Below are 14835 nucleotides of genomic sequence, written 5' to 3'. Positions count from 1 at the left end.
GTTTCTGGGTTCTTATTGTGTTGCTTATGCTTATAATGTAAAGTTCACTAATAACATTTTTTTTACAGTAAAATATGTGTAACTTAAAATCTGACATTCTAACCATTTTTAAGTGTACAAATCATTGGCACTAATTGTATTCAAAGTATTAGGCAACCATCACCACCATTTCCAAAACTTTTTTAGCCCTTCCAAAAGAAACTGTACCCAATACATAATAATTGCCCATTCCCCTCTCCTCACCATTCCCTGCTAACCTCTAATCTACTATCTGTCTCAGTGAATTTGCTTATTCTAGATATTTCATACAAGTGGAGTCATAGGGTATTTGTCCCTCAATGTCTGGCTTATTTCACTTACCACAGTAGTGTTTTCAGGTTTTATCCATGTTGTAATATTTATCAGCATTTTGTTGATTTTTATGGCTCATTAGTATATTTCTGTTTAAAAATTAATCCACTGCTTTTTATTCATTGAGTCAACCAGTGTTTGTATGCCTGTTCTATATTCCAGGAACTTTGCTAGATTAAAGAGATGAAAAAGTGAATAAGATAGGTACTTCCTACCCTCCAGAAGTTATTAGTATGATGAAGACTGTGAACAAATTAGCAATCATAGTTTAGCCTCATAAGTTCTGTAGGAGCACATGAAAGGAGTATCAAACTCAGATTTGGGGATTTACATTGAAGGCCACGTCTGGGACTTCAAGGATGAATGGAAGTTCATCATAAATGAGAAGGGTGGGGAAAACTGAAGCACATGCACAAATTTCCAGAGGGGGAACATTGAGTGTAGCTGGAGAGTAAGATGCAAGAAGAGGAGAAGTAAGAGATGAGGCTAGGAGTCTTGAGACACAGGAAAAGGGGGATATAATTTCTGAGAACACTGATGAAGAAGAGACACAAAAGAGAAAAGGCCAGGTATATACTCAGGTAAATTTAATAGATTAGTTCTAGAAAGACTTCTGTTTTTCTGTAAAGTCAGCCATCTATTGAAAAAGAGAGCAGAGGAAATAGGACTGAAAGGTAAGAAATATGGAGGATATTTGAAATAACTCCAGTTGAAAGAGAGCTCTAGCTTTGGAAATAGGATTGCTTGGTAGCATCAAGGTTACATTTGGTATAGTCCTTAAAACTTCCTCTATCAGTCCTCGGCAGTCTGATATAGTTATAGAGAAGAATTGAACTATTTAGGGTTGGGGTTTAGCCGGACCAACATTCTAGAAGTTCCACAGGATAAGAGATGCGGATATAGGCATGTGTTGACATGAAGAATTTGGGGATTTTAACTGTATAAAGAAAGTGAAGTTGACAGTGTCAGTTGATAGGGCGAAATAAATGGTTAGGGACTAGAAATATCAGTGAGGTACAGTGAGAGTAGTTTAACTAAGAATTGGGAAGTTAGAAAGTAGAAGTTATTAGAGTGGGATATTTGAATTTATGATTATAGAAATGGAATAGTAATGGACAATAAATCTAGGGTGGGACCATGGTGTGTATGAAATGGAATAAGTAGCTAAAATGAAGTACAAGTCTCTAGAGATGAAAAAGTCTGAGAGGCTTGTCTTTATGTGGTACTCTCTGTGGACTTCCGAATCATCCAGGATGATGATGAGACTAAGGGCTAGGAGGATGACTATGAGTCAGGATTGAAATTCTTCATAAATAAAGGAAGTCTATAAAGGGATGACATGATGTCATAATTATCTAAATCAGAAGCTCTATAAATAATTATTCCTGAAGAGCAGGTACAAACCAGGATGTCCCAAGCCAACTAAGGATGTATGGTCACCCATCATCTACTGTGATGCCCAGATGATATGAACCTCAAGGAGAAGGGTGCAGGGAGCTATGACAATAGTAATGTTGAACCATTTTTGCTTTGCTGGAATTAATTCCATTTGGTCTTGATGTGTTGTGCTTTTAGTATTCTTTTAATACATTGCTAATTTTCTCTATCTGGTTGTTTTCCTTTTTTTGTTCAGAATTTTATATATTTTTCCCTTTTTGATATGACTAAATAGTAGTTTACCTTTTTGTTTTTATCCCTAAATTTATCTAATTACCCTCAATATATTTTTTAGTTCATTAATTTTTAATTCCTCTCAGCTTACCTTGGTATTGTTTAATCAGTCATTGTATTTATTTGTATTCTAATTTTTCTATTTAACATTGTAGCATAAGCATTGCCCAGTTTTATCTCCACTCTAGATAACTATTAAGAAGTTATGTGGATGACTACAGTGTAATAGTGTAAACTTTATGATTATCTCTGTGTTAATGGGTATCCTCTGTTAGGAATTTTGCAAAAGTGGAGAAATAATTTTTCCACCACCTCTTTTATACATTTTTATTAGATTTTTCTGCTTTGCATTAAAAAAAAAAAAACTCCCACATTTGGAATACAAAACATTCCAGTTGGTTCCGTTCGCTTAACTGGGCTATTAAGATTTTTTAATTTCATAAAACATCTTTTTAGCTACACACTTCCTTTTTCTCCTGAATTAATTTTAATTTTTACACTGAAAAGTGGAAAGCTCATTTATCTTTTCCTCCAGAAATGCAAAAAATACTTAATATTTTATTATCTGTAAAACCTGCTGGTAATGGTGGTGTCAGTGAAACTGTAGCTCCTTTATATCTCAATGGACTTTAATTTAAATGAACAATCTAATAATTATTTACTATTCAGTTATGTTAATTTTCTTCTTTTGCCTCCCATTGTCTCTACAGAGGCAGTTGGTGTGACCAGTCAGCGACCAGTGTTTTGTCCTTTTCATAAGAAGGAACAGCTGAAACTTTACTGTGAAACATGTGACAAACTGACATGTCGGGACTGCCAGTTATTAGAACATAAAGAGCACAGGTACCTGCATCTTTCCTACATACATAGATTTATAATACAGCTTTATGAGGACTAGACGACTGCTGGCACCCCAGCCAAATGGCCGTCTGCAAATAATGTTTTGTTTGGCCATCAGTATGTTGGCCTAGTTCAAGATTTTTCAACTTTGGTGCTGCTGCCTTTGTTGTGGGGGCTATCTGGTACATTGTATGGTGTTTAACTGCACCTTTGACCTCCATTTACTAGATTCCAGTAGGATTCTCCCAGTTGTGACAACCAAAAAATGTCTCTAGACGTTGCCAAATGCCCTAGGCAGCAAAATCACCCTAGCTGAGAACCACTGGCTGACGCGCTTTTTTAAACTATATGGAATTAGTTGCCAGCGTTGTAAATAAAATTTTATGTTTTAAAAAAACATTTAGATCTCTGGCTTTGGTTTTGTTTTTTGTTTTCTGGGTTTTTTTATTTTGTTTTTTAAGAAAATTGAATCTGTTTTAGCCCTAGGTCCCATATATTCAATACTTTCATGTCAGTATTTGACTGGAATTGACTTTAGTCATCTTTAGGATGGGCATGCTCTTCTAATTCATCATAGTTCCTACCAAAGCTTACTTTTAAACCTGTCCTCCATAGGCATTTGAATTAGCAACAACTGAATTAAACAGTAAGATTCTGATAAACTGATACAGATATAATTGGTTGAAAAAGGTCTTCCAATAATGGCAGACTAGGTAATTTGGACCAGCCATACCAGTGAGGGTAACTAGAAAACATGGACAAAATACAGAAATCATTGATAAGGTATTTTTAGAGCTTGGTAATAAAGAATTATTGGACCAGGATTGGGTTGGAGTGGGGATAGAGAATGGTACAGGCTTTTTTCCCCTTGGAAGCATTTGCCTAGAGGTTGAGGGGTGCTTTTAATATGCTCACAGGGCTGAAAGACAGGGATTGGAGTTCAGGGTCACAGGAGTTAAAGGCTTCTTCTTGCCTTGAGTTGGGATTCTGAAAGTCTACTCTATTATGGTAAAGATGAATGAGCTAGTAAATATTACAGTTCCTCACTGGAACTAAAGTGCAGAATCAGATCTTCTCAGTACCCAAAGTTGGATTAAATTGAAATCTTATTGCTTGTGCCCCAAGTTACCTGTTAGAATAAAATGTAAATCCTCCCTGGAGGAAGAAAACATCATCCTAGACCTCAGATTTATTTAATAATGAGTTTTACAAAATGATTCAGCACACAATTAGAAATAACCAAATATGCTAGGAGATAAGACAGTGTGAACAATGTCTAGAACTTACATTACAGTAACTGAAATTAACTCAATAGAGGGTTTAAGAGCAGGTCTGACATGCCAGGAAATGAGAATTAATGAACTGGGAGAAAATTAAGAAAACATCAAAATGAAGCATAATAAACAGAAAGATGGAAAATGGAAGAGGGATCGAGAAGATGTAACACAAGGTGTAATTGAGGTCCAAGAAAGAGAGAGAAGAATGGGAAGGAAGCAACATTTGAGGGCAGAATATAATGGCTTAGAACTTTGTAATACTGAAGAAAGACATCTAGCCCATATTCAAGAAGCCCCATAACTCCCCAGCAGGATAATTAAAAAATAAAGTAATATTTTTGAAGTGCAAAAAGAAAATACTATAAAACTAAAATTCTATACCCAGTGAACATAATCTTCAGAAATGAAGGTTTATAAGAAAGACGTTTTCAGACAAAATAAACTGGGAGAAGTTATCCCCAGTAAACACTCACAAAAGCATACATTAGGCAGAAGAAGAACGGTAGGTGATGCATGATGGAAAGAACGGCTGAAATGATAAGTATGAGTAAATCTAAATAAATGTTGACTTACACAGTAATGTCTTGGTGTGTCATGTGTGTGTTAAATATCACACAGATATGTTAGGAGGATATGGAGTTCATGTTCTAAGGTTCATGCATTGCTTAGGAAGAAGGTACTAAACTACAAGTTATTCTTAGATGATAAGTTAAGATCTGCATTTTTTAATGCATAGAGTAGTCACTAAACGAATAGTAAAAGTCAATATGATTATCAAGATAACAGAGGGAGAAAGTAGAAAAATTAACAATTAGTCTAAACACAGGCCAAAAAAGAGAATAGGAACAAAGAACAAATGGGATTTAATAAGACTTGATAAGTTGGTATATCTCTAAATATATTTGTAATTATAATAAACGTGAATGGATAAAATGTTCCAAATTAAAAGATTCTAGGCTGGATAAGAAAGCAAATAAAGAATCTGCTACTTGCTTTTTGTGAGAGAAACATCTAAAACCTAAGTATATAAAAAGAATGATGAGAAAAGCTATGCCATACAAACACTAATCAAAGGTAAGCTGGTATATCAAAGTACATTATTTGAGATAAAGAGAGAAACTTTATAACAATAAAAGGCTCTTTTTGTCTAAAAGATATAATAGTTCTAAATTTATATTCCTCATAGCCTTACAAAATATAAAGAAAAAAGGCAGAGACAAATCCACATAGTGGGAAATTTAACATGTTTCTCTCAGTAATCGGCAAAACAAGCAGACTAAAACTCAGTAAGGATATTTCAGTAAGAGTCAAAAAACACAATTAGCAAATGACCTCATGGACATTAAGGACACTGCACCCAATGATAAACATTATTTCCAAACATAAAAAAGGAAAAAATCAATTAACCATATGCCAGGGCAGTTTTATATTTCAGAAGATCGAAATCATATAAATTCTTGTGTAAACTCAATGCAGTCAATCTAGAAAACAATAATAAATGAGAAAAATCTCCATATATTTGAAAATGAAGAAATGTAATTCATATCAAAACACAATGAGGTATGATCCTGGACTGTATCCTGGACTAGAGAGGGGAAATGATATAGAGGACATTATTGAGACAAATCACATAATTGGAGAATGGTCTGTAGATTAGATGAAAGTATTATCTCAGTGTCAGTTTTCCTGTATTTAGTAATTATACTGGGGTTACGTAATAGAATGTCCTTGTTTTTAGGAAATGCATACTAATTATTAAGGAGTTAAAGGACTTTGCTGAGGAAATATTTGAAAATCTTTGTAAAGGTATACATGAGACCTCTGTGCTATTGCAAATCTAACTTTGAAATTATTTCAAAGATAAGCAGGTAAAAATAAATTTAAAGCATCAAAGAAGAAATTCCAATGAATATTAGAAAATATTTTTATCTGAGTGATAGTGAAAATACTATCCTTGACGTATCCTGCTAAAGCCACGATTAGAGGAAAATATATATCGCTAATGCATATATTAGATATTAAGGATAAAAAGTAAATGTCCTAAACATTTATCTCAAGTTAGAAAAAGCAGCAAATTAAACCCAAAGTAAGTAGCAAAAAGGATGCAATAAATACAATGCAGAATCAAAGCCAAAAATTGGATCTTTCAAAAGATTAACAAATCTCTTTATGAATGATTAAAAAGAAAACAGACTCAAAAAACCAATGCCAGGAGTGAAAAGGGGGGGGCATCACCACATTTTCTACAGGCATTTAAAAATATAAAAAGGTTTTTTGTCAATAGATATGAAAATTTTTACATGAAGTGGGATAATTCTTAGAAAATACACTTACCAAAACTAGCACAATATAAAATAGAGAATCAGAACAGTCCTTTATTTTAGTGTAAATCCCACAAAGAAAACTACAGACCCAAATGATTTCACTGATGAATCTACAAAATAGGTAAGGTTAAAATAATGCTTTTCCTATACAGTCTTGTCCATAGAACAGTAAAGAATGAATTCTCTCCAACTTGTTTTATGAGAAATCAAAATTGAAAATTACAAACCAGTCTTACCCATGAAATGAACTTAAAATTTCTAAGAAATACATTAGGAAACCAAGTCCAGGAGCATTGTGATTTTTGGATAATAGAATCACAACTAAGTTAGCCTTATTATAGGAATACAAAGTTCATTTTACCTTTGAAAATCATTAATGTAATTCGTCCTGTTAAAAGACTAAAGGAAAAATTATATGACCATCTCCACAGAGGCAGAAGAAACAGTCAAGAAAAAATGTATATCCATGATATACAATCTTAGCAAACTAGGAATAAAAGAAAATTTCTCAAACCTGATAAAGATTATCTATGAAAAGAGCTAGAAAACATCATAATGGAATATTGTAAATTTTTTGCATTGAGTTTAGGATAAACCTAAATAAAGATGACCAGTTTGATCATTTCATTTAATAATTACATTGTATTAGGGTCCCAAAGAGTGTATAACAAAAAAAAGTTTACTAAGATAAAAAAACTTGCACCTAAGAAAGAATTTTAAATGTCAGTATTTACAAACAATATGATTATGTACAAAAGAAATCCAATAGAAATATTATTAACTGTGTGTTCCCCCTTCTTTCTAACTCTGGCAACCCTACTTATAATACTTACTGATTTAATTACACTCACACTTTTAAATCACATTATGTGAAATAATGTATTTTGTGCATTTTATGAAAAACTTTTAATAAAACTCTTTTTATGTATCTTACACATCATCTGTTTCTCTAGAGCTCCTTTAGAGTCATCTTACATAGTTTGTCAGAGGTTGTTATCTTAACTTTCAAGTCAATTTTTTTTTAATTTAGGTATTTTATGATATTGTTGCTTGAAGCTTTGTCACACGCAAGGCATAACATCAGGAGTTTTACCCCCATCACCTCACTTCCCCCCATTTATTAAAAGCATGCAATATTTGTTATTTGTGACCTGTAGCACAATGAATATTGAAAAGTATATTTAAACCTGTTATTTAAAAGTGATCTTCAAAATATTTGTTTACAAAGCATCAAACTTTCATAATTATGAAATTGCAAAATAGTTAATAAATCTACATAGATATTTATCTATGATTACTTTTTGCCAGGTCCACCAAGGGAGCCTGTTAAGCTTGTAAAACTGAATGATTGAATGTGTTTTTCTCAGATTTTAAAAATTATTTAAAGAGTGTCCATGGACTTACCTGGTGGCGCAGTGGTTAAGAATCCGCCTACCAGTGCAGGGGACATGGGTTCGAGCCCTGGTACGGGAAGATCCCACATGCTGCGGAGCAACTAAGCCTGTGCGCCACAACTGTTGAGCCTGCACGCCATAGTACCAAAGCCCACACGCCTAGATGCAACAAGAGAAGCCACCACAATGAGAAGCCCGCACACCGCAACGAAGAGTGGCCCCCACTCGCCACAACTAGAGAAAGCCCGCACACAGCAATGAAGACCCAACACAGCCAAAAATAAATAAATAAATTTATTTATTTAAAAAATAGAAATTAAAAAAATAGAGTGTCCATGATTAATATCTGTAAAGACTCCTTCCTTTTTAAGAGAGAATTTGTGGTGGGGGGGGACCTGCCTTCTGTGGATATATTTGGTATTTTAAAAAGATTATTATTTATATCCTTTATACTCATAAATAGTTTCCTATTAGTTATTTGTTTGCTTTGGGGCTTTTCCTCATTTTAGACAGACATTTGTGTGAAATAAGTTGCTTATTATTTTTTCAGATATCAATTTATAGAAGAAGCTTTTCAGAATCAGAAAGTGATCATAGATACACTAATCACCAAACTGATGGAAAAAACAAAATACATAAAATTCACAGGAAATCAGATCCAAAACAGGTAAATTTATATTTATGGTATTACTTAAATCATCTATATATAATGTGTTAAGTATATTAACTTTAAGAACAGACATTTTACTTAACTCATGGTGAAGTACATCCAAGTAAGCTGTCGGATGGGTCTAATAACACATAGTTGATAAGACTTTTCCAGAAACTTTGGATTTCTGGGAAGTTTGGAAAGTATTCTTTTCAGCCATGAAATTTCAAAACTATTATGGTAATAAGCTACATTTAATAACAGCTCATTTATCAGGTAAGTATTAATAATTTTTAATTATTTTGTGTTTTCCAATTATCCAAGAAATGCCAGGATTTAAAAACAAAACTATTTTTATAGTACTGTAAAATATTTTAACACTTAATTAGATACATAATTGCTATTTTAAGGATTGCTAGACTTAGAGATGCCTCCCCTGAGCTGTCAGCTTTTAACTGCAATGAGGCAGAGATCATAGAACACCAGGAGACAGGGCTTGTTAAACTGTTTCACATACCTTTTACTCCTTGTCAGATACAGTACTTAAACAGCTTCTACATATTGCTTGTTATACTGTTTGTCCTCCAAGGGAGTAAATCAACTGTCCAAAGGCTCATGTCCTAAAATTCAGTGATTGGAGAGCAAACCATTGACCTCTGTGGGGAGGAGGGAGTTTGCCTAGTACCCCCCTTTGCATCCCATTTGAGGCACATGCTGACATTTTACAACACCTGTGAAATCCCATGTTCCCTTTCTTTTGTTGTTTTGCACATGAAAGTAACATGTCACTGCTTAAATAGGTAAAGAAATGCTTATTAGAAAGAGCCTGAATAAGAGAGGCCTTGCAGGGGCTTTGAATGTTGTTCATAGGGAAAAGTATATCAGCCTTTTTGTAGTTCATCTTCCTTAAGATCAGTTGTCACAATCTGTTACTCATCATTTTTCAACATGGCTAGGGTGGGGCATTTGGTACTTTTTTCCAAGGAATTCCTTGGTTTACCTGCTTTCCTTAATGGAGATTTTAAACATAATTTAACCTTTTCTTGACTCCCTGGTGTTATTATTACATCTACTATACATTGTGATAATAAAAGTTCTGTTGTGCGTCTTTTAGTTTCTATTATTCTTTTGTTATCAGCTCTCATTTCATTTTACCTTTCTCTTTCACATGAGAACTGTAGTTGACCAAATACTATTTCCTTTGTCGTATTCTAATAACAGTACTGTATTTTTGCCAAATTGATGTAATTGGTGGGTTTAAAATTTTGTGTCTGAGTAATTGAAAATATATAATGAATATTTATGGAATGATAAGGGTAGATAATCTCTACCATCTAGTGGCAAACAGTAGTAATTGTAAAATAACTAATTTTATGTAAACGATCCACCGTTGATGAAATTCACCCTTTTGACTTCTTTCTTACTCTTTCACTGTGTATATGGTATGACCTATGGGCCAGAGTTTACTCTTTTTTTTTTTTTAACATATGGATATTCATTTGTTCCAACACTTGTTCTGTTTGTTGAAAAGATTATCCTGTTGCTACTAAACTGCCTTGGTACCTTTGCTGAAAATCAGTTGACCATATATGTGTGAGATTATTTTGGACTCTCTTTCCATTGTGCTTTTCTTTCTTGCTAATACCCCACTTTCTTCATGACTAGAGCTTTTTATAGTAAGTCTTAAAATCACATAGTGTGAATTTTCCAAATTTTGTTTTACCTTTTTTTTTTTTTAGTAGTAGTAGTTTATGCTCTTTTTACAAAATAATACATTATGGTGTGGAAGGATTTTAGTTTTTGAATTGTGGTAAAAATTAAAGACTGTTTGGATTAGGTGCTAATTCTTTGTATCTTTATAGCTACCTGATTATAGAAGGATTAAATTTACTGGACTGACTTTGCTATTAATTCATCTTTATGCATGTGCAAACATGGCATTACTTGTCCCTTTTTCATCCTGTTCTACCATCATGAGGATTTAAATTAGTTGGGTTTTTTGTTTTGTTGGGTTTTTTTTTTTTTTTTTTTGAGGTTGTTTGCTTCCTAGACCTATCTGGTTTCCTTGATCCTCTAGCCAATATTGATATCAAATAATTATCTTGAAGAATTTCCAATGTTGGTGGGGGGGTGATAAATTAAGAGTTTGGGATTAACATATACACACTACTATATATAAAATAGGTAACCAACAAGGACCTACTGTATAGCACAGGGAAATTATACGCAATATTTTGTAATAACGTATAAGGGAAAATAATCTGAAAAAGAATATATATATGTATGTATAACTGAATCACTTTGCTGTCCACCTGAAACTAATACAATGTTGTAAATCAACTATAATTAAAAAAAAAAAAAAAGAATTTCCAACAGAGAATAAAATCCCTGCCCTTTTCATCTTAAGTTTTGGAAGATAAGCAGGCAGAAGAAATAAAGCTTTTTTTTTTTTTTTTTTTTTTTTAAACATCTTTATTGGGGTATAATTGCTTTACAATGGTGTGTTAGTTTCTGCTTTATAACAAAGCGAATCAGTTATACATATACATATGTTCCCATATCTCTTCCCTCTTGCGTCTCCCTCCCTCCCACCCTCCCTATCCCACCCCTCCAGGCGGGCACAAAGCACAGAGCCGATATCCCTGTGCCATGCGGCTGCTTCCCACTAGCTATCTACCTTAGAAATAAAGCTTTTTGTTTATCTCAGAATGTTTGATGGTGGATGCCTCATTATTCTATTTCTGCTTTTATAAGATATTCTGGTATAATGCTATGTATTTTTTTTCCTATCCATCTTGATCTCCATGAAAATAGCATTCCCATTTTCTCTAATCAAAGGAAAAAATGTATATGCTGGTTGATAAAAACATATAGTTATTTGGCTGCTTATTTCAAGACAAATGTGCTATTAAAAGTAGCAAGCTACTATTATTGTCTTTCTGCTTTTATTCAGATATAATGAATAGGTAACAGTTCAGATGACTAAGATAATAGTGACACATTTAAGCTTTTCTACTTCTTAGCTGCAGTGAATACAGTAGAACTCATTCAGTCCTGGTTTTCCTTATCTTGTTTATAAATCATTTTTTTGTCCAACCTTTTAGGCTGAGAATTTTTCCAGGTGTCATAATCTTTCCAAATAATGTTTTCTTAAGATGTGTTCATTCTCTTGCAGTTTTATACATTTTGATTTTAAGATTGAATTGACTATGTCTTTTGGAAGAATTAATATTTCTGCTATCTCATCTTCAAGAAAGTCTATTTAAACTGAAGCACCCTTAGAAAAAGCTGAGCTTTTAAGAGCTGAAAACTTTTTGGTCTAATTTAGGGATTAGAAAATCAATATTACATACTGTAAAACAAATCTTCTGCCTTAGATTTTAGACTTCCCCCTTTTGTTTAATTTTCAGGATAATTGAAGTAAATCAAAATCAGAAGCAGGTGGAACAGGATATTAAAGTTGCCATATTTACATTGATGGTAGAAATAAATAAAAAAGGAAAAGCTCTACTGCATCAGCTTGAGGTAAGTTACTGTTAATGGGACAGTATGTTGTAGTGATTTACTGTAGTATTTTCTCGTGTATTTGAAATCACAGCCTTTTTTGTATAATTGTTTACATTTGATTCAGTAATATTTTTCTCCATTCTCAGGCTCTACCTTGTATCTGACAGTTTACGGCTGTATGATACAGTAGGAATGTCTTAATCCTTATTGTTTACTTCAGAGCACAAAATATAATGCCTTGCTTGAAGGAGGAGCTTAGTAAATATTAAAGAGATGTAAAGAGATGAATCTTTTTAGAGGTCCATTGAATTGACAGCTTTGGGTCACCAGAGGAGTGCAATTGAGCAAAGTTTTTCAGAAAGTTACATTAAGTTAGTTATATTTAGTTCTCAAATATATACATTTAACCTTACGAGAAATTAGGTAAAAGGATGTGTCTCCTGCCCTCAGCAGTCCTAACTGTGAAAGCAGTACTCAGGGAGAGATGCTCAAGGCACTTAAGATAGTTGTTTGTCACTGCAGGTAAGAAAAATATTACTAACTTCATCAGCTTTCTTATATTCATGAAGGTCAAGATCCAGAGTCAGTGTTTGACTCAAATAACATGAGGTTACAACTTCTACATGGTATCTTAACATAATATTAATTGCATGATATTTTGGTATCCATTTAATGTATTGGTGCAAAAAGAATTTAACAGTAGAGAAGCAAATTAAGAAGAGAATAAAAGAATCCTGATGTTCGGAGATTTTTAAAAAAGCCTCATAGAAAAAATTTAGTTCAACATCTTTATTTTATAGTTGACAAAATTATAAGGTCTTTGTCAGAAGGTTCTCTTCCTCCTGGGAAAGCATGGTCATTCCCATGGTTTAATCAATCATACAGGAAACAAAGACCAAAATAATTCTCTCTCCTCTTGGAAACAAATACTTAGTGAAAAAGTATTCGGCTAGGAGGAATACATTTACAGTAACTGTGTTTTCAAGGTTCTGGGGGGCGGGCGGTGGTGTGTTTTTTTTGTTTGGTTGGGTTTTTTTTTTAGATAGAAGCATTTAAACTATTTTAAAAGATTTCAAAGCTCTGCTTAAAATCAAATGTCGCATAGATTTGCTTCTCAGAGATGAATAGTGCACACATTGCTGTGGCTGTTTCCAAACTTCACTGTAAATCAGAATCACTTGAGGAGTTCTTTAAAAATCAAGATAAGGAACAAAAGATGACCACATCCCCAAATCTCTAGGGATGAACCTCGTCATCAGTATTATTTTAAATCAACTTTATTGACTTACAATTTTTTTTTTTTTTGCGGTACGCGGGCCTCTCACTGCTGTGGCCTCTCCCGTTGCGGAGCACAGGCTCCGGACACGCAGGCTCAAAGGCCATGGCTCACGGGCCCAGCCGCTCTATGGCATGTGGGATCCTCCCAGGTCGGGGCACGAACCCGCGTCCCCTGCATCGGCAGGCGGACTCTCAACCACTGCGCCCAGGGAAACCCTTAACTTAAAATTTTTGCAGCACCTTTTAAAAATGCTTTTCAGTCTTCATACCCAGTCTCCTGGTTCACAGAATCCTTCTTTTTTTTTTTTTTTTTTTTGCGGTACGCAGGCCTCTCACTGTTGTGGCCTCTCTCGTTGCGGCACACAGGCTCCGGACGCGCAGGCTCAGCGGCCATGGCTCGCGGGTCCAGCCGCTCCGCGGCATGTGGGATCTTCCCGGACCGGGGCACGAACCCGTGTCCCCTGCATCGGCAGGCGGACTCTCAACCACAGCGCCACCCGGGAAGCCCCACAGAATCCTTCTTTAAGGCGAATAAATGTAGTCAGTATTTACTAAGACTCCAGACCCAAATAGTTTGTTACTATAGAAGACCAAGAAACTTGGGCTTCTGATTCTCAATTTGCAACATCCCTAAAAGTCAACAGAATTTCTGTTCTTTCTAGAATGTGTCCAAAGTAACGCTTAGTTTTTACAGAGGTCAGAAATAGCCTAATAAGTAAATTATCTCTGGACTTAAAATTAGATACGACAAAGCCACTGATAGTCACTGCAATGACTTAATTCAGTTTAGCATATGTGTATTTTCCAAATTTGAAACCAACTAGGGCCAGGATCTAGGTTCATTTTCTCTATTGAGAATATAATTCCATATTGGAGTGTAGCAATTTTACTTTTAAACTTTTTTTTAGAGCTAGTAGAAAGTCCTGTTCTCTCCTCCTTTCCTTGCCAGGTAAAGGAGATTTGAGGTTAGAGACCTTTAAAATAGCACAGGTTCAGTGGGTTTTTCTTCCACTTGTGACTAACCTATGTTCTTGCTTGTATACTTCCCTTAGAGAAATTCTATAGTCTGCTTTTCTGTAGTTTTTTTTGAGAGTGCATTGGTACCATTAGTCACTATATCAATTGGTTCCCATGGTAATTTTCAATAGACAAAAATTATATGCTTCCTTTTTTTTTTTTTTTTTTTGCGGTACGCGGGCCTCTCACTGTTGTGGCCTCTCCTGTTGCGGAGCAGAGGCTCCGGACGCACAGGCTCAGCGGCCATGGCTCACGGGCCCAGCCGCTCCGCGGCGTGTGGGATCTTCCCGGACCAGGGCACGAACCCGTGTCCCCTGCATCGGCAGGCGGACTCTCAACCACTGCGCCACCAGGGAAGCCTGCTTCCTTTTTTTTTTTTTTTTTACTACACACAAAGCATAAATGTTGTCTACCATGTGGCATGACTTGGCACAAGCTAGTTGCAATCAGGATAAGAATGCCTAAAAGGTGAAATCATGTGCTTGAGTAAATCATGTGATCTGGTAACTTTACTTGATTGCTGGATG

General features: G+C 34.7%; 1 protein-coding gene across 4 annotated transcripts in view; it reads left to right on the top strand.

The window, feature by feature from the left end:
• TRIM24 (tripartite motif containing 24) overlaps positions 1–14835 on the top strand; it is a 94876-nt gene that overhangs the window by 43556 nt on the left and 36485 nt on the right. For all 4 annotated transcript variants that reach the window (XM_027101783.1, XM_027101782.1, XM_027101786.1 and 1 more), the window contains exons 4-6: positions 2733–2865; positions 8408–8524; positions 11917–12031. In XM_027101783.1, the coding sequence (XP_026957584.1) occupies positions 2733–2865; positions 8408–8524; positions 11917–12031 (365 nt within the window). The remainder of the gene's footprint in view (positions 1–2732; positions 2866–8407; positions 8525–11916; positions 12032–14835) is intronic.

Source organism: Aethalodelphis obliquidens, unplaced genomic scaffold (genome assembly GCF_003676395.1).
Source record: "Aethalodelphis obliquidens isolate GAN/ISIS:26980383/991018 unplaced genomic scaffold, ASM367639v1 scaffold5, whole genome shotgun sequence".
NCBI lineage: Eukaryota > Metazoa > Chordata > Mammalia > Artiodactyla > Delphinidae > Aethalodelphis > Aethalodelphis obliquidens.
This window is presented reverse-complemented; position numbering and strand designations above follow the sequence as displayed.